Genomic DNA, 17989 nt, shown 5'->3' on the forward strand with positions numbered 1-17989 from the left:
AGTCCCTACTAATTTATAGATGATACATAAATTGGTATTATTAATTACTAAGTTTTATAAATTAAAAAATTGAATATATAATATAGTCAACATGCTACCTAATAATTAACTTGCCGGTCTTTTTAATACCCAACCGAACAGACGCTACATTGAGCACCCATGAATATGATCACTAATCACCCATCTAATGGATAGTTTCACACACTGCCAATGTGAAACTTGCAATTTTCAAAACACGCTTAAAAGGAATAAATTATTAGGTAGTTCAAAGTGTTTACAATTTTGATCAATTTTTAAATGATATATGTTTAAAAATTTTAATTTACAAGAAAAAATAATCATTTATATTTGAAGATTATGATAATTTCGTACCACCAATTAATTTCTCCTACAGGGACATTACTTTGGCCTTTTCCATCTGTTGCTTACTTGACTTGATGAGTAATGAATATTGTCCACATATATCGGATTTTGTTTTCATTCACTTAGATAGCTAGATTAGACTCTCATTTCAATTTTATCTTCACAGCATATAAAGAAGCAGCTTTCAAATGCCTTCTGTGATATATCAGCCACTAATTAAGTCTGTTTGATTAAAGTGGTTCTCTTATCTGGACATAAAGATTTATCAAGAAAGATAATTGATCGAATATGTAAATATTTTGTGTAAGAAAAAACATTAATAGTCTTTTTCCATAGAACCTTCTTTCTATTAAAATGTTAAACTATATTTTAGTTCTGATGATATTAATAGTTTAGTTTTGATCTTAATTTTTATGACATCTTTTAGGCTTTGGTTTCTATAATTTTATTTATTAAACTTTTTGTCTGTAGGTTGCTATTAATGAAATATATTTTATTTTTTGAAACCAATTCTTATAATTTAATGTATCAATATATTAATCGTCAAAATAGTAAAATTTATGCCTTGGGAAAAATCACAAGAACAAAACTTTTGTAAAATTATGAAAACCAAAAACTAACTTAAACTTCTCTTAAATTATGGCCTTTAAAGTGTAAAATGTCATTGTCTTGTACTCACTAAGTTATTTGACCCAATATGCAATTATAACTATAATTTAAATTGTGAAAAAAATAGTAATGTCAATAAAATAAAAGCCGTATAAGATTCTTTTAACATGGTTAAAATCTATAATTTAACAAAACCAAATGGCTAAGAGTATCTTGCATGAGAGTCGTTTAACGAGTTGTTTATAAAAAAATATATTTTAATATGTTATATGCGATTTTAAGATGTTTAAAGTTAAAGAATTACTTATATAAATAATTATTATTTTAATATTGTTTAAAAAAAACTTTAACTAACAATTGAACTACATTATTTCAATTTTTTAAAATTGAACTGCTCCTAAATCGACTTGCTTGAACTATAACTAATGAGATTGCAAAATCTAAAAAGTATGTTTATTGGGAACAATTTAAACATTTCAAAGCAGTTTTGACAATCCATAGTTGATTGGAGTAGTTTAAAGTATTTTGAGTTAGTTTAGTTTGTTAAAGCAATTATACAATTTAGTTCAGAGTTCACTCAAACTATTATGGGTATGTCTGGTTTGGCGTGTGACCATCCAAACCGAACTTCAACCCTTATAAAAAGTCATGCTTGCATATTTAACAAATGGTTTTCACGGTGGAGTTAAACTCGACATTCATCAAGCGCGTGGAGCACACGGTACAGGGAGCGGGTACTGACAAACAGCAGTCTGATAATGTCTGACAAGAAAGTCCAAGTCATCATCTAGTTCAGTTTTCCACTCCACCACCAAACTCCTACCTTTAACTGCCACACACTCTCTCTCTCCACCCTCCAACTGCAATGGCCGTCCCTTCCTTCTCCGCGCGTTCTTTTTCTCTCCCTGCCCAAAACCACTACTGCCATCTCTCTTCTCTCCCACTACCCTCCTTCACTCTCTCATCTCGCCGCCCAAGACATTCTTCTTCCAACCTCTTCACACCTCTTCGCTCTCCCACAACCCCCATTTTTGCATCGGCCCCTGGCGGAGGAACCGGAGGAGGACATGCCGGCGGAGGTGGAGGTGGAGGCGACGGTGAATCGGAGGACAGGGATCGGAACCGAGAGGAGGCGCTGCTGGTTCTCGCCGAGGCAGGGAGGCCGCTGGAGAAATTGCCGGCGGATTTAGCGGCGGCGGTTGAGGCGGGGCGAGTGCCGGGCTCGATTGTGAAGAGGTTGTTCGAGCTGGAAAAATCGGCAGTGTTCCGGTGGCTGCTGAATTTCGGAGGGTTTAGGGAGAGGTTACTGGCCGATGATTTGTTCCTCGCTAAGGTTGCCATGGAGTGCGGTGTTGGCATCTTTACAAAGGTTCCTTTTGCCAAATTCGCCTCTATTATCCGCATTTCTGTTTTTATCTTAATTTTACTGCTACCACACATGGATGAGATGGACCAAACAACCAACCGCATGTGACTGTTGCTTGTTTTATTCATTCTGTTTTCACTCCGAAAGGTTGTTGGTCGTCAATTTTACTCCGAAAGGCCAAGCCACATCTACATTGATTTTAACATTTAACCTTCTAAGATAAATTCATATTACTCTCCATTTTATTTCTAAAAATATACTAATTGTTCGGTTTTAGCCGAATTGCCCAAGTAGTGTATGATTACTTATATTTATGGTCAGCCAGACAGCCACCAGACCAAGCCACATTTTCTCTTTTCATTTTTTTCCATTAATAGTTGTAATAACAAATACCAGGTTATTATTTAACTTAAACTAAAATACCAACATTGTATAACATGGTTAGCAAATAACCTTCTTTTTTTGGTATGTGCTCCTCCCTCGAGCATTTGGGGTGGGGGTTGTTCGATCTCCAAATTTATGTATATGAAAAAACATATGTTGGGACTTCAAAGATCAACTCCTTAAATGGATCTAACTGAAGGATTAGTCTTTAGCTTTGGGTTGGGAATACTCCAGATTCACCCAAAAATTTAACAAAAATAAATAGAATGTTGGTAACTTTATAATTATTATTAAGTTTATCAAATCAATCACACTTAAATTCACGGATTTGGCTCCCTCACTTATGAGGAATCAAATCCTAAATTCACTGGTCTTTTATGCCAATGATAATGTGCACTGTTTTAGTGTGTTCCCTGCAGGTTTTTTAATTATAATTTCTAATTTGATGAACACACATCATTTAGTTGACTGGATCTATTTACTTACTTAGGGGCAGAGTTATTTAAAATTACGTTTTTATATTTAGGTTGAATTGTTCTAAAATTTATATAATTGGATCTTTTATTTCTTAAAAATTATTCTAATATAGTATTATTTCCACTCATCTAATATTATTGCCATTGTCAATTTACTGAGCTAAACAGTGATGGGATAATAAAATAATATTTAACAGCTAAAGTTTCTGATCTGATGCATTATGTTCTGGACCAGTGGACCTGATATCCAGCAAATCAATAGAATTTTCGTAGTCAACTAATTCTTGTGACAGAGTAGGGAGCTTCTGGTGATTCCTTTGTTATTCTCAGCATTTTGATGTAGTAGACTATTTGAGTGAAGCATCTATCATGCGTATCATCTGGTTGTAACAAGTATCACCTTTGCTTTTCAGACTGCTGCGGAGTTGGAGAAGCGCAAAGAAAATTTTACTAAGGAGCTTGATTTTGTTTGTGCTGATGTGGTATGCATCTCAACAAGTTATCATTTTGGTTATAGTATATTATTTGGTGTCTTATTGAGTCTCCCTTCCATTCCCAGAAGCTGTTTAGGAGTACATTACATTCCCCTTCTGTAATAATCACACATGCTTAGTCCCTGAAAAACTCAGTTTATCCTGTTTCTTTACGCAGCAAATAAGGCATTGTTCCATATTTTATTTTCTTTTATTATTAATTAACAGGTGATGGCCATCGTAGCAGATTTTATGCTTGTGTGGCTTCCTGCCCCCACAGTTTCTCTCCGACCACCACTTGCTGTTAGTGCTGGAACTATTGCTAAATTCTTCTATGGCTGCCCTGAAAATGCTTTTCAGGTTAACACTTTTTAAATCACTCTTCATATGCTTTTGTTTATTTTATTATTTTTTGCATTGATAAATATCATCATTTTTTTTCCAATAATAATACATTCTTAGGTGATTGGGTTTAATTTTGTCAATTCTCAACAGGTGGCTTTGGCTGGGACCTCATATTCACTTATTCAGAGAATAGGTGCTATAGTGGTATGTGTTGGATCCTGAGAAATTAAAGCAGTTATTTTGTCATTTATGAAGATTTTTTAACAACATCTCTTATGCAGAGAAATGGAGCAAAGCTATTTGCTGTTGGAACTGGTGCATCACTGGTAATTTAACATCTTACATGCTTAGAAATACATTTTTCAGCTTCTAGTTTTGGTGAACTCTCTTTAAAATCTTTCAGCCGCTAGACTTACTTCAGGCCTTACAATTGCCATGCATGATTGTAGACTTGTAGTATATGGAATGAGTGATTGCATTGCCTTTCCAGATTGGTACAGGTGTAACTAATGCGTTGATCAATGCAAGAAAAGTTGTTGATAAATCTTTTGCTGCTGAGGCTGAGGATGTACCAATAATATCGACCAGTATTGCCTATGGGGTTTACATGGCAGTATCTAGCAACTTAAGGTATTTTTTTTTTAACAAATAAATAACTTCTATGATGAAATGATCCTCTTGGATTGAATGAGGGAGCATTTCCTGCCCTCTGACCATGATGGATCCACTCCTCCCCTCCTCCCAAATTCCATGACCTAGATAATATGTAATAGCCTAATACTATATACAGGCGTTTTAGTATAAAAAGGCAACTTTTCTACAAGGCTTAGAGATTAATCGGTTTTTGTGTGACCTCAATAATACATCCTAGCTGTAATGAGTTCTTCTTTGCATGTATAAGCAGAATCTAACAGGAAATCTTTGTTTTCCACCAGGTACCAAGTACTAGCTGGAGTTATTGAACAACGTATTCTTGAACCTTTGCTGCACCAGCACAAACTTATGCTAAGCGCAGTTTGCTTTGCTGTTAGAACTGGAAACACTTTCTTGGGCTCACTATTGTAAGATTCTAAGTTGATCTTGATATATTTGTATATATTTTGCTAAATTTGGTTCTTCACTTCTTATCATTCGTTACATGATTCTTCTCTTCTGGGAACAGGTGGGTGGATTATGCTCGCTGGGTTGGAGTCCAGAAGATACGGGATTAGGCATAACAGTTCTTCAGTTACTAGATATTGTCATAGGATGATTTGGGTCAAATCTTGTCTGTTGATTCATTATTGAAGTACAGTTGGTTTGTTGTACTTTTTTTTATTCCTCCTGAAAGCAATATTGTAAATTGAGCAATAACGGAGGTCAGCAAGCACCATGACTCGAGTCTCCAATTATCACCCTTTATGGTGGCCAGTGAAGGTATAAGATCCATCTCTCGTAGCTAGCAGAAAGCTGCAGCATGCGATGAATTTGAGTCACATCTTTGCTAGACATTTGTGGGGCAATGCCATATTGTTCTTGTGTGTTTTGCCTTCTAAAGTTAAAATGAATAGAAACAAATTCAAATTGGCAGTGCTCTAATAGCGGTTGCTTAACTTTGTTTCTTTTCTTATTATTCATCTATTTGCTTCTGTAATATTTGTCTGAAACCTCATATTCATTGCTTAACTGTACCACTTGTCTTATTTGGCAATCAAACTAACAAGAAAGTTAAGAAATTATATACAATCACAAAAAATATAATGCCTTATATTTTTTTAAAAATTTGTATATAATGGCGTTATATACTTTATTTCCAACTATATATTTGTCAAAAATAAAAAATCATGGCATTTGATTTATTTTTAATTCAAAACAAGGCAATATAATTTTAGAAAAACCATAAAGAGATGTATTGATTATTATCATGCTAAAAGGTTCCCTTCCATATCTCAAGATTATGTGGGATTTAAGGATTAAAATTTTAGTTGTACAGATCCTTTATGAGCTTTATCCCAGCAATTTTGTTACTTTCACCCTTTCTTTTTTTGCAGTTATCTAACAGGGGCTTCGGATTCAATCGAGGCTCCTAGTTCATTCCAATGGTTCAATATGCAACATACAATAAAGGAAGAATAGATAGTATCAGCTCCTGCTTGATACACAAATACATGTAGTATTATTCATGACTTTTCTTTGCAAGTTACTGAGACTACTCAAACTCACCTGAACATGTAACATATTTTTTTTCTTTTTCTATGGACATTAATATACTATCAAACAAACAACTCAGCACATAAACAAATATCACACCTCTGCATGTTTCTATGCTTATTTTAGTACAAAATAGTAATAATAATATTAGACTTTTGACTGAATGTTAAATAACTTACATCAGTGATGCGCGCTTCATTTTTTATTTATTTACATATTTATAAAACAAATAAATTAAAGTAATTTAATTACCCAGATGATTTTGAGTATAGATGTGGTTCCTGCCTATTCAATACAATGGCTTCTCAGTGTCAATTGGATTCATTATTGCAGAAATGCACCTCTCTGATTCGCATGAAGCAGCTTCAAGCCCATCTCATAACCACCGGTAAATTCCAATTCCACCCTTCCCGCACCAAGTTCCTCGAGCTCTGCTCCATCTCCCCCGCCGGCGACCTCTCCTTCGCCGCCCAAATTTTCCGGCTAATCGAAACTCCCTCCACCAACGACTGGAACGCCGTTCTCCGAGGCCTGGCCCAAAGCCCAGAACCCACGCAGGCCCTGTCATGGTACCGCGCCATGTCACGCGGTCCCCAAAAGGTGGACGCTTTGACATGCTCCTTCGCCCTCAAGGGCTGCGCGCGCGCATTGGCTTTCTCCGAAGCCACCCAGATACATTCTCAGCTTCTTCGTTTTGGGTTCGAAGTTGATATCTTGTTGCTGACCACTTTGCTGGACGTGTACGCCAAAACCGGTGATCTTGACGCTGCACAGAAGGTGTTTGATAATATGTGCAAGCGAGACATTGCTTCGTGGAATGCCATGATTTCTGGGTTGGCTCAAGGAAGCCGCCCCAATGAGGCTATAGCTTTGTTCAACAGAATGAAGGATGAGGGATGGAGGCCTAATGAAGTAACTGTTCTTGGTGCACTCTCTGCTTGTTCGCAATTGGGTGCTTTGAAACACGGCCAGATTATTCATGCCTATGTTGTGGACGAGAAGCTAGACACCAATGTGATTGTTTGTAATGCGGTTATTGATATGTATGCGAAATGCGGGTTTGTTGATAAAGCTTATTCGGTGTTTGTTAGCATGAGCTGCAACAAGAGTCTTATCACGTGGAATACTATGATCATGGCGTTTGCAATGAATGGTGATGGGTGTAAGGCACTCGAGTTTTTAGATCAGATGGCTTTAGATGGAGTGAATCCGGATGCAGTGTCGTATCTTGCTGCATTGTGTGCGTGCAACCACGCTGGCTTGGTGGAAGATGGGGTTAGGTTGTTTGATACGATGAAGGAGTGTGGGGTGAAACCTAATGTTAAGCATTATGGGAGTGTGGTTGATTTGTTGGGTCGAGCAGGAAGGATAAGAGAAGCATGTGATATTATAAACTCAATGCCTATGGTGCCTGATGTGGTGCTCTGGCAGAGTTTGCTTGGGGCTTGTAAGACTCATGGGAATGTGGAAATGGCTGAGAAGGCATCAAGGAAGCTGGTGGAGATGGGATCTAACAGTTGTGGGGATTTTGTCTTGTTATCGAATGTTTATGCAGCACAACAGAGATGGCATGATGTGGGGAGAGTGAGGGAGGCCATGAAAATTAGGGATGTGAGGAAGGTGCCGGGATTTAGTTATACAACAGAGATTGATGGTAAGATACACAAGTTTGTGAATGGTGATCAGAGTCATCCGAATTCCAAAGAGATTTATGCAAAACTGGATGAGATCAAGTTCAGGGCAAGAGCCTATGGATATGCAGCAGAGACTAATCTTGTGTTGCATGATATAGGAGAGGAGGACAAGGAAAATGTGCTTAATTATCACAGTGAGAAGTTGGCCGTAGCATATGGTTTAATTAGTACAAGTGATGGGACACCAATTCAAGTTATAAAAAACCTTAGAATATGTGTGGATTGTCATGCTGTGATAAAAATTATATCAAATATTTATAATAGGGAGATTATTGTGCGTGATCGAGCGCGATTTCACAGATTTAAAGAGGGTGTGTGTTCTTGCAGAGATTATTGGTAAAATTATATGCAGATGCTTATTGTATTTATGCATTTTCTTAGAGACACTAGAAGCGTCAATTTCTCACAAGTAACACACGCCTGACAAAAAAAATGTTCTTCAAGGCTTCTCTTGATTTCTACTACTTAGGAACTAGCTCCCGGTACTGCAAATGAAAATATCATACGATCACAGCTTTTAATTCGGTTATACTTCTGTAACTGGAAGTAAAAGAAATATTTATGGTGAGTAAGTTAGACTTTTGGAAATCGGCAATTTGTTTTAGAGGAGCTGGTGAACTAGCAACTGTAGTATACTTGTTCCAAATCATCACACTGCTTGGTATAGAGATAGATTTGTGTTTGTCCAAAGTCAGACACGAACTGGATGACCCAGGCATCATGGCATTTTTGCTCGATCCACTTAAGCTCATGACAACACAACAACACTCTTCTCATTACTGAACTGAATATGTTACTGTAAACTTTTCTGTTATCACGCACATTTTTTAGTCGTTTTCTTGACACAAACCTATTAGCATTAACAAACTGCCCCTTTAGGTTTTGGATTTAAAATACATCTTAATTATAAAACAAAAAAAGAGAGAGAGAGAGAGAGAGAAGCTCAACTGTGGTCTTAATATTATCTTCACAATATTAGGAGTTTGAATTTGCAATGAGATTAAAAAATTAAATAAGTTAACCACTACTCTTCTCACATCAAAATATTTTAGTAAAATAACCTTTTTAAAATGTAAAAAATTACAAATGCAAATAACAAGTAAAACACCAATTCCTAGATGTTGTACCTTTTTTGGGTCAAGTTAGACCTATTTTTAAATTTTATTATTTGAAAATCAATAATAAATACCATGTTTAATATTATATTTTTTTATTTACATGCATTTCAAAATTATTTTCAAAAGTAAAAACAAAAAAAAAGTTCCATAAGAGTTTTTAAAAGAAAGAAAAGAAAAGATTTCGGCCTGTTTTCAGCTTGTCTGGACATTTGGGCTTTTTTTTACTGTTATGTTATCGTTTTATGGGCTGAGCCCAATATCTCTAGCTGCAGGCATGCGCTACTTTCAGTCGCCGCCAACCAAGCGTGAGTGTGCATCAGAAATTTCCCAACCTCAGAATTTTTGCACTCAAAAGTTAAAATCCTAACCCTAGCAATCAGAAGAACAACAGAAGCAGAGAAAAATGACGCAGAAGGCGAATCTTTTCAAGGGTAAAGCAAAGAAGAAATCAATACCTCCCAATCGTCATGGGAAAGTCCCTGTTACTCGTAAAGGTTTTTCCTTTTCCACTCTTTTTTTTTTCTTCCTTCTATCTTTTGCAATAATCTGTTACCTTTTTTCTCCGCAGGAAAGAGATTCGTGAAGCCATCCAAGGTTACAAAGGATATGGATACTGATCGTGTAAGCCCCTTTCGCTTATCTCTAATCCCCACTCACTTTATTCCTTTTTGGCCTTTATAGTTTCTGAATGGGGAATGTGGATGTTTAGCAGCTAATTAGGTTTCATTTTTCATAATTTGCTTTTCATAACTGTTCTAATTTTTTCTCGAAGATCATTAGAACAATTATATCAGACTTGATAACTGTTTTTATTTGGAAATTTCGTAGCATCCAAGTCTGCAAAGCGATCTAGGTTGTGCTTTTGGTCCTTTTTTTATGGATGGACTTTCTATAGTGTTTCCTGAGATAATTTCATGAACAAACAAATTCATCTAGCTGTGTTTATCTTGAAATATTGTTGTTTTTTTTTTACTAAATTGGGTTAAAATTTTGTGAAACCAGGAGGTGAGCAAATTCATTAACCACTGCAATGAGATCAAAGCAGCGACTCTAGCAACGAAGGATGGTGGGCAACTAGGCATCATTAAGCCGCCACAAGAGCCAGCAAGTAAATAGTTAATGATCGGAGAAACAAGGATGGTTTTGAATGTATCTTGTGAATGGCGCATTGTCTTTGAGCCTTTGTCCTTATAAATTGTAAAAGCAATTTTGATAATCTTACCTTGCTAGAGTATTTTGGTATGTGTGTATTGCTTTGAATTGCTCCATTTTTTCTCCTTTTGGTTATTGTGTGTTTGGGAAACTGTAGTTGTCATAGTTGATTGTTCGATTTCTGAAGTAACTGAGGAAGCTCTATTTTATCAATTCAACAAAAGTGATTATGTCAACTTCCGTTTCACCTATTACATGATGCTAGGCTTATATACACGTTAATGACAATATTTAATGAAGTCTGGACTGTGAAGTTCTGATATTGAATGAGCCAATGAGGGATGGTTGGCTTGTGATGACTTTGATGTCAAGAAGGCTTAAGATGAGTTCGTGTTTGAGAACTTTTACTTTGGTCTCGAGATTGAAATTTGTAAAAAAATAAAATAAAAAGTACTCCACCTTAAATGTTTTTCATATCTTTAAAATAGTTCATTTTGATTTTATTACCTAAATTACTTTTATTTATTTATTTTACTATTTGATACTTTATGTTTGATTTTCGTATCTAGTGTTAGTGAGATCCATAAACTAAAATAAAAAAAGTAAGGTAGTAAAATAAAAAGGAGTTATTTTTTTAGTATGAAAAACATATTAAAAAAATGTTGATGTAGTTTTTAGCTTTGTAACATGTAAAATTTGATTTATTGTAGTTGTTAATGTCAATGAGTAATTGAGTATTGAGTATTGGTAGTAAAGATGGACAAAAGAGAATTGACATTATGCAAATTTTGAAACTAAAGTTGATTGTGACATTATCGACATCATCAAAGTTATTGTGTACGTAATAATGTAATGGATAAAGTAAATCAATCAATTACGATAGAGATGGAAAACAAGAGAGAAAAATTTTATTTATTTTTTATGTTATTTTCACGAAAACCATCTTGTAATTGATAAAAAGTTCTGATTAATGAATATTTATTAGGATCCTTGTTTTAATGATTATTCTTGGTCAAATTAATTTATTGGGCCGGAAGAGGCCACAAAATGAAAGGCCCATAAGAATCTGAACCTTTATGGCTCGGTTAACAACAGATGTAGAACTAGTTTCTTTTCTTGAATGGATGATAAAAAACAAAACGTTGTTATCCATAATATGCACTTTCCTTTGTATTTTCTCTTTTGATGTTGATTTTGGATTAGAGTTGAAGCAGTGAGAAGCCTTTTTTTTCCCTCCTTTTCTTTCTTTGTTGTAATCGTTGGACTGCAGATTTGGTTTTGATATTTTTTTAAAATTATTGCAATATATTTTACTTTCACTTAAATATTAATTTACTATAATCCTATGCTGCAGACTATCCTGTTTTAATCCTATTTTTATTCCATTTAAATTGATGATATTATGCTCAGTTGTGATAAAGAGTAATCATGTGCTGCAGACTAGTTGGTGATGTGAATTCCTAAAGCTGCTTTAATTCTTAATTTTTTTCTTATATTTCAAGAAATAAGTACATGAGACAATATAACATGCATTTCCCAATAATGAAACCATTTCCCTTTAATTCTTAATGAAACCTGTTTCAAAGATATTGTTGATTTCCCTATAATGAAACCTCTTTCAAAGATATTGTTGAAACAATGAGGTTCTTTTTCCTTCATAGTAAATGTATCTTAATGGGATTGTGGTGATTTTTTGTTCTATTAAAAAGGAATCAATGAAAAAAAATTAAGAATCCCCAACTTTATTTATTTATTTGTAATAATAAACAAGGGTAATCCAAAATTCACTAGGTAAGTCGAGGAAAAATATTAGGGATACATTGTGCACACTGGTGCATTGTGCACACTTGTGATTTGCATTGTGCATATAAAGTATGATGTTTAATTTTATAAATGTCAAGTTGAGGAAAAGATGTTGATGACATCTTTGGTGAAGTTGGTGGTTAATTTGATGATGAATATTATTTTTATTTTCTAGTTATTTTTAATTTGGTTTAATTTGAACTAATGAACATTAGACTAGTGTCTATGAATTTGAGTTATGTTGTTTCTTATTTGGTGTATTTTATTTACCTTAAAAAATAATGAAATCACATTAGACAAATGCGTTAGTCTTAATTTTATTTATTATTAGTTAATTTAATTTTAAATTTTTTTACATAATTTAATATTTTTTCTTAACAATTTTTGTAAACACATACTCTCTAATAAATTTATGGATATACAAGTGATTAAAAATAAATATTTAACAATCAATTTATTTATTATAAAATTAAATTTTCAATATTTTTTTACAAAAAAGTTATTTTTTTAATTTGAACCGGACTAATAACGGAGATACTCAATACCTAAAAAATACGAGATAATAAATTTTAACCCGATAGATATCGAAAATGGATATCAGACTATGATGAAGAGTGAAATTAGAGATTAGGAAAGATCTTTATTCTTGGTCAGGTTAATTTATTGGGCCGAAAGAGGCCACAAAATAAAAAGCCCTTAAGAATCTGAGCATGTACGGCTCGATTAACAAGAACACGTTAAAAGGTTGTTGACAGAAGAACGCGATTGAATCCCCAACCAAGAGCACGACGATGAGTTCTGCTGAAAATTAAAAATCGAAATAAATCCGTTAGGAAGTTGTTGAAGTGGGTGGAACCCAACGAAGCAGAGATGGAGGCTTTGCTGCAATTCGCACCGATGCAGAGCTCCGTTGATGAGGGTTTCTGGCACCGTTTGTCTTCTTTGAAGCTCAACAAGCTTGGCATTGACCATTCTCCAATTCCCTTATTCGGTTCGATCTTTAATTTCAATATAGCTATTCTTTCTTTGTTTTCACTTTAAGATTATGATAGAAAGAATAAGCATAATTGTATTTTGCATTTTTTTTTGCAATTTTTAGAATTGCAATATGATGCGAATTATAGATTGGCTTCATTCATCTTAGAATTCTCTGGCTTGATTGCAGGTTTTTATGCACCGTGCTCTCACTCTCAAGTATCAAATCATTTAACTGTTTTAGCTGAGTCTTTACCTTCTGAATTGAGTGAGGCATCATTAATCCCTGAACCCAGCCGCGGCAACCGGAACAGGTGTTCTGTTCCAGGGATACTTTACAACACTAATACTGTGGAAAGCTTCCATGCACTTGATAAGAGTGACCTGTTGAAGAAAGAGGCAGCAAAGGTTGACAGAGACTATTCTATTCCATTGTTCATATAGACAGCACTAGAGAAAATAAATTGAATTGAAAACTTTTGATCTCACTTGATGTTGTTAAATTAGATATGGGATGACATTCTAACTGGAAAAGCTGTGGAGGACTGTTCAGTACTTTCAACATTCCTTGTTATTTCTTTTGCTGACTTGAAAAAGTGGACTTTCAACTACTGGTTTGCTTTCCCGGCTCTGATGCTTGATCCTCCTGCCACTGTGGTTAATCTAAAGCCAGCTTCTCAGTGGTTCAGCGCAGCAGAGGTTCTTTGAGTTTCATTATTCTCCACTCAATACATTTGTTTCATTATACCATTACTTTCTTCGGTTTTAACATTATTTGTTTTGTGGAATGCCAGGCTGAATCACTCTCTGCAGCTTGTAACGAGTGGCGTAGCTCAAAATCAAAAACAGGTATAGATCTCTTAATTTCCTTTCCTCAAACATCTGGAGCAATCTCATTAGTCCGTTCTGTTGTTTTCTCTTAACTTGGCTTGCGTTGCCTAATAATTAAGAATATGTGGCAGATGTCCCGTTTTTTTTAGTCACTATAGATCCAAACTCACGTGCTACTGTTAGGCTTCTGAAGGACTGGGAAGCATGTCAGAGCAATGCTCACAAGGTCTCTTACTTTACTTTAACTCTGGTTATAATAATTAAAGGTTTAATTGAATTTCTGGTCGTTCTGGTTTAGACTTCGAGTCTTCGAGTGATTTTAGTCCCCCAAGTTTTTTTCGAGCTAATCAAGCCCCTTGAATTTTCAAATTAAGCAAATTTAGTCTCTCCGTTGATTTTCTTCTATTTAATAACCCCAAATTATTATTTTTATCCTAATAGTTAGTGATTTATGATGGATTTGAGATATGGAATGATTTTAAAGTTTAGAAGAAATTTAGTGGAAACTTGATAAAATTTAAGGAATTCTATAAGATGTAAGATTAGAGTTTAGAAGAGGATTTTTTTTAGATTTTTTATGTTTTGGATGGAATTTAATGTTTTGGTTGATAAGTTTTGAGTAGAAGATAATTTAATTGTTTCAACTTGTAAAAATTTTGAGTATAAAATGAGAATTTAAAGATTTTAGGAAGAATAAAATTTATGAGGGGACCAAATTTCCTTAATTTTAAGCTTGATTAGCTCGAAGAAAAATTGAGGGACCAAAATTGCATACAGTCCAGACTAGAAGGATCACAAGTGTAATTAATCCATAATTAAATGCAGTCCTTATGAAATTGCTTTTTGAATGTGAAACTATATATGTCCTTTTATGAAATTTACCAGATTCTATTGGCAGATCCTTTTTGGATTTTATGACCCATGTCATCTACCAAATAATCCTGGATGGCCTCTTCGCAACTTCTTAGCACTTATTTCTGCGAGGTGGAATCTCAACTCTGTTCAATTTTTCTGCTACAGAGAGAACCGTGGTTTTGCAGATATGAGGTTGTCCCTTGTTGGTGAAGCACTGATAACAGTTCCACAAGGTAGAGCTGCATTAGTTGTGTAACCAGTAACTGCTTGTTGATATCTCTTTTAATTTGTTTATTGGGTTTCTAACTTGGAAAGAGTAATTATAGGGTGGAAAGACACTGTGCCTAGTGCAGTTGGATGGGAACTTAATAAGGGGAGAAAAGCTCCTAGGTGTATAAGCCTTGCGCAGTCCATGGATCCAACCAGGTTTCTTGCCTGCTTTTTTTTCCCTCTTATCTCTCTTTCTCCCTCACCCTTTTGATCTTTCACTCCTGTAGTGCTACTTGTTTGTCAGCTTTGCTATTTTTTGTATTATCATCTTTTTTCCAGGTTGGCCATATCTGCTGCAGATTTGAATTTAAAGCTGATGAGGTGGCGTGCTTTGCCTTCTTTAAACTTGAATGCCTTATCTTCCATGAAGTGTCTTCTCCTCGGAGCTGGAACACTTGGATGCCAGGTTGCGCGCATGCTTATGGTGAGTGTTCAGAGAATCCTATTGTTGCTTTTATCCTTCAATTTGTGATAACTGAAAAAACTATTGCTCGTGCAGGCATGGGGTGTTCGAAAAATTACTCTAGTTGACAATGGAAGGGTGGCTATGTCTAACCCATTGAGGCAGTCTCTTTATACTTTGGATGACTGTCTTAATGGTGGGGAATTTAAAGCTACGGCAGCAGTTGAAAGTCTTAAACGGATATTTCCAGCAGTGGTAAATCATCAATCCCTAAGACTTTATTTATGCTAAACCTGATAATCACATTTTTTTCATTACTGCATGCTTTTTGTTCTTTTTTCAGGAAGCAGAAGGCATTGTTATGGCTATACCAATGCCTGGACATCCAGTACAAAGCCAGGAACAGGACAGTGTGCTTGATGATTGTAAACGTTTGTGTGATTTAATTGATGCTCATGATTCCGTTTTTTTATTGACTGATACAAGGGAAAGTCGATGGCTCCCAACACTTCTCTGTGCCAATACTAACAAGGTTGGGTCAGTTTATTCTCATAAATGGCCCATATGTCACTAATTATATCACTGGTTAATAAGATTCACATTTTAAACTGAAGCATATGCTATGATTGTTATCCAATCTATAGTTTGATTGGGTATTTTTAACTAACATGCTTACACATTTATTATTATCCATCAATCTGCAGATTACTGTTACTGCTGCACTGGGGTTTGATAGTTTCTTGGTTATGCGCCATGGAGCTGGTCCTTTATCTGCGGATATGCCAGTAAATAATGCAAATGGAAAACATAGATTGGGCTGTTATTTCTGCAATGATGTCGTGGCACCAACCGATGTAATTTCCGTGCTGCATTGTGTGCGTTATTTGAACTAATGTAACATAACTGATTCATGTTGGCTTTCTGCTCTCTGCAGTCAACATCCAACCGCACTTTGGACCAGCAATGTACTGTGACCCGACCAGGGCTAGCTCCTATTGCTTCAGCCCTTGCAGTTGAACTTTTAGTAGGGATTTTGCATCATCCTCAAGGGTAACTCAGCAAACATTGATTTTATGTACAAGAATTTTGAGGCATTACAATAGAGAACCAAAGAAGAAATCCCATCTGCTTTGCTTTATTTATCCAGCATGGCAGCATGAAATTCAGATAATTAATTGACTATTACCTTTTCAGGATATTTGCCGAAGGTGATATTAACAACAGTGTCACTGGAGCTACTGAGCAACCTCTTGGTATTTTGCCTCATCAGATTCGTGGTTCCCTTTCTCAATTTTCTCAAATGACCCTTATAGGTTACTCCTCCTCCAGCTGCACAGCCTGTAGTCATACAGTAAGTCTGGGTGCTAAGTAGTGTCTGTTATTTTGTAATGATTCTTCTGCAATTAGTTAGCTTTGTATGCTTCCCGTTACCTGCAGCAGTGCTTTGGATGTTGTGCCTAGAACAACACCTGAGTATGATCCCGTGCTAACAAGATTTAGTACATAACCTTAGTTTAACTAAATTTAATTGTTAAATTAAAAGAATAATTACTTAGACTGAGGCATTTTCTCAAATTTATTCACTTAATATGGGGAACCATTAACATCAATCAGTACAAAGTGGAAGAATATTTCTTTACATAGAGGAAATAGTGGAATAAGAAATTGGAATAAAGGAATTGAGCCAATAGAGGGAAGATTTGGGGCTGTAATTATCAAAATTATAACTTGCAATTATCAAAACACTTTTATGTCCTTATATCTTTTGTGTATTTTAATTAACAAACACTCAATAAATAATCACTATGCTGGAAATTTGGGGACAAAAGTTGCATGGAGAACTGATCAGAGTTCGCTTTACTAGTAGCGTGTGTACTGTCCTCATTTGCCTAGCTTTATGCAGCAAAGTTTAATGGATATACACGAGGATCTGCTATTTGCATCTCAGTTGATCTTTAGCCTGTTGAACTTATCATTACCATTTTCTTTATCACATGATTTTAAAATTGCAATCATTCAGGTTGTATCAGAATATCGAAACCAAGGAATGGAGTTCATACTTCAAGCAATTAATTATCCTACCTTCCTAGAGGATGTCACTGGACTGACAGAGTTGATGAAATCGGCCACCTCGTTGTCATTGGATTGGGACAAGGAGATAGACGAGGAGGAGGACTGTGTTGAAATTCAATAATCAGTCAGTTATACATAAAACTAATCTGTGCAATTTATATGATTTTTTTTTGCTTTTAGTACCGTACCTTATCAAATGTACAAAACTAATTCCATGTAATTTATATTCTTTATCAATGTCAGCAATTCGAGTTTATTATGCATTTACTATACCTTTTTCCTCGCTAAGTAATTCGACTATTTGACTAGGAAATGAAAAACCCATCTTAAAGTTAGAAAGGCATGGCAGAATCTTCCACTCACTGAATGTGCTCATCTCAAGCAAACAATACAGTAGGTAATTAACTCATGTTCTGCATAATTAAATCAGAAAAGGAAACTCAGATGTTTCAGTAACCGTTATGATTTATCTTTCTTAATACCAGTTCTTTTGCTGTTAAGGGTGGAGGATAAGCACTAAATTCATATTTTTATTACAGTTTATTCTTTTTGTTTGTATTGACAAATGACAATGTCCTAAACCTAAAACAAAACGTAATAAGGAAAAAG

At 35.1% G+C, this 17989-nt stretch overlaps 4 protein-coding genes across 6 annotated transcripts; all 4 read left to right on the forward strand.

Annotated features, from left to right (window-relative positions):
- The first annotated feature begins 201 nt into the window (after positions 1–201).
- LOC100818590 (protein RETICULATA-RELATED 4, chloroplastic) lies at positions 202–5594 on the forward strand. Of its 2 annotated transcripts, XM_041007307.1 has the most exons (9): positions 202–212; positions 1769–2341; positions 3612–3680; positions 3900–4031; positions 4167–4220; positions 4298–4342; positions 4507–4646; positions 4952–5077; positions 5179–5594. In XM_041007307.1, the coding sequence occupies exons 2-9, from the start codon at positions 1838–1840 to the stop codon at positions 5225–5227; spliced, it is 1119 nt and encodes a 372-aa protein (XP_040863241.1). In that variant the 5' UTR covers positions 202–212; positions 1769–1837; the 3' UTR covers positions 5228–5594. The 2 variants fall into 2 exon arrangements, with proteins under 2 accessions (XP_040863241.1, XP_003539855.1); XM_003539807.4 differs by lacking the exon at positions 202–212 and having other exon boundaries at positions 1646–2341.
- Positions 5595–5738: 144 nt separating this feature from the next.
- Positions 5739–8349, forward strand: LOC100818600 (pentatricopeptide repeat-containing protein At1g34160). The gene has a single exon (XM_014764397.3). The coding sequence runs from the start codon at positions 6504–6506 to the stop codon at positions 8238–8240; it is 1737 nt and encodes a 578-aa protein (XP_014619883.1). The 5' UTR covers positions 5739–6503; the 3' UTR covers positions 8241–8349.
- Positions 8350–9293: 944 nt separating this feature from the next.
- On the forward strand, positions 9294–10260 carry LOC100777443 (uncharacterized). Of its 2 annotated transcripts, none has more exons than XM_003539815.5 (3): positions 9294–9512; positions 9587–9639; positions 10021–10260. In XM_003539815.5, the coding sequence occupies exons 1-3, from the start codon at positions 9422–9424 to the stop codon at positions 10132–10134; spliced, it is 258 nt and encodes an 85-aa protein (XP_003539863.1). In that variant the 5' UTR covers positions 9294–9421; the 3' UTR covers positions 10135–10260. The 2 variants fall into 2 exon arrangements, with proteins under 2 accessions (XP_003539863.1, XP_040863242.1); XM_041007308.1 differs by having other exon boundaries at positions 9304–9506.
- Positions 10261–12743: 2483 nt separating this feature from the next.
- Positions 12744–17635, forward strand: ATG7 (autophagy-related protein ATG7). The gene is made up of 14 exons (NM_001255589.2): positions 12744–12964; positions 13139–13356; positions 13456–13647; positions 13743–13797; positions 13911–14005; positions 14678–14867; positions 14961–15060; positions 15184–15328; positions 15404–15562; positions 15651–15839; positions 16012–16161; positions 16242–16357; positions 16502–16658; positions 17328–17635. The coding sequence occupies exons 1-14, from the start codon at positions 12844–12846 to the stop codon at positions 17499–17501; spliced, it is 2061 nt and encodes a 686-aa protein (NP_001242518.2). The 5' UTR covers positions 12744–12843; the 3' UTR covers positions 17502–17635.
- Positions 17636–17989: the final 354 nt, after the last annotated feature.

The sequence above is a fragment of the Glycine max genome, chromosome 12 (genome assembly GCF_000004515.6).
Source record: "Glycine max cultivar Williams 82 chromosome 12, Glycine_max_v4.0, whole genome shotgun sequence".
NCBI lineage: Eukaryota > Viridiplantae > Streptophyta > Magnoliopsida > Fabales > Fabaceae > Glycine > Glycine max.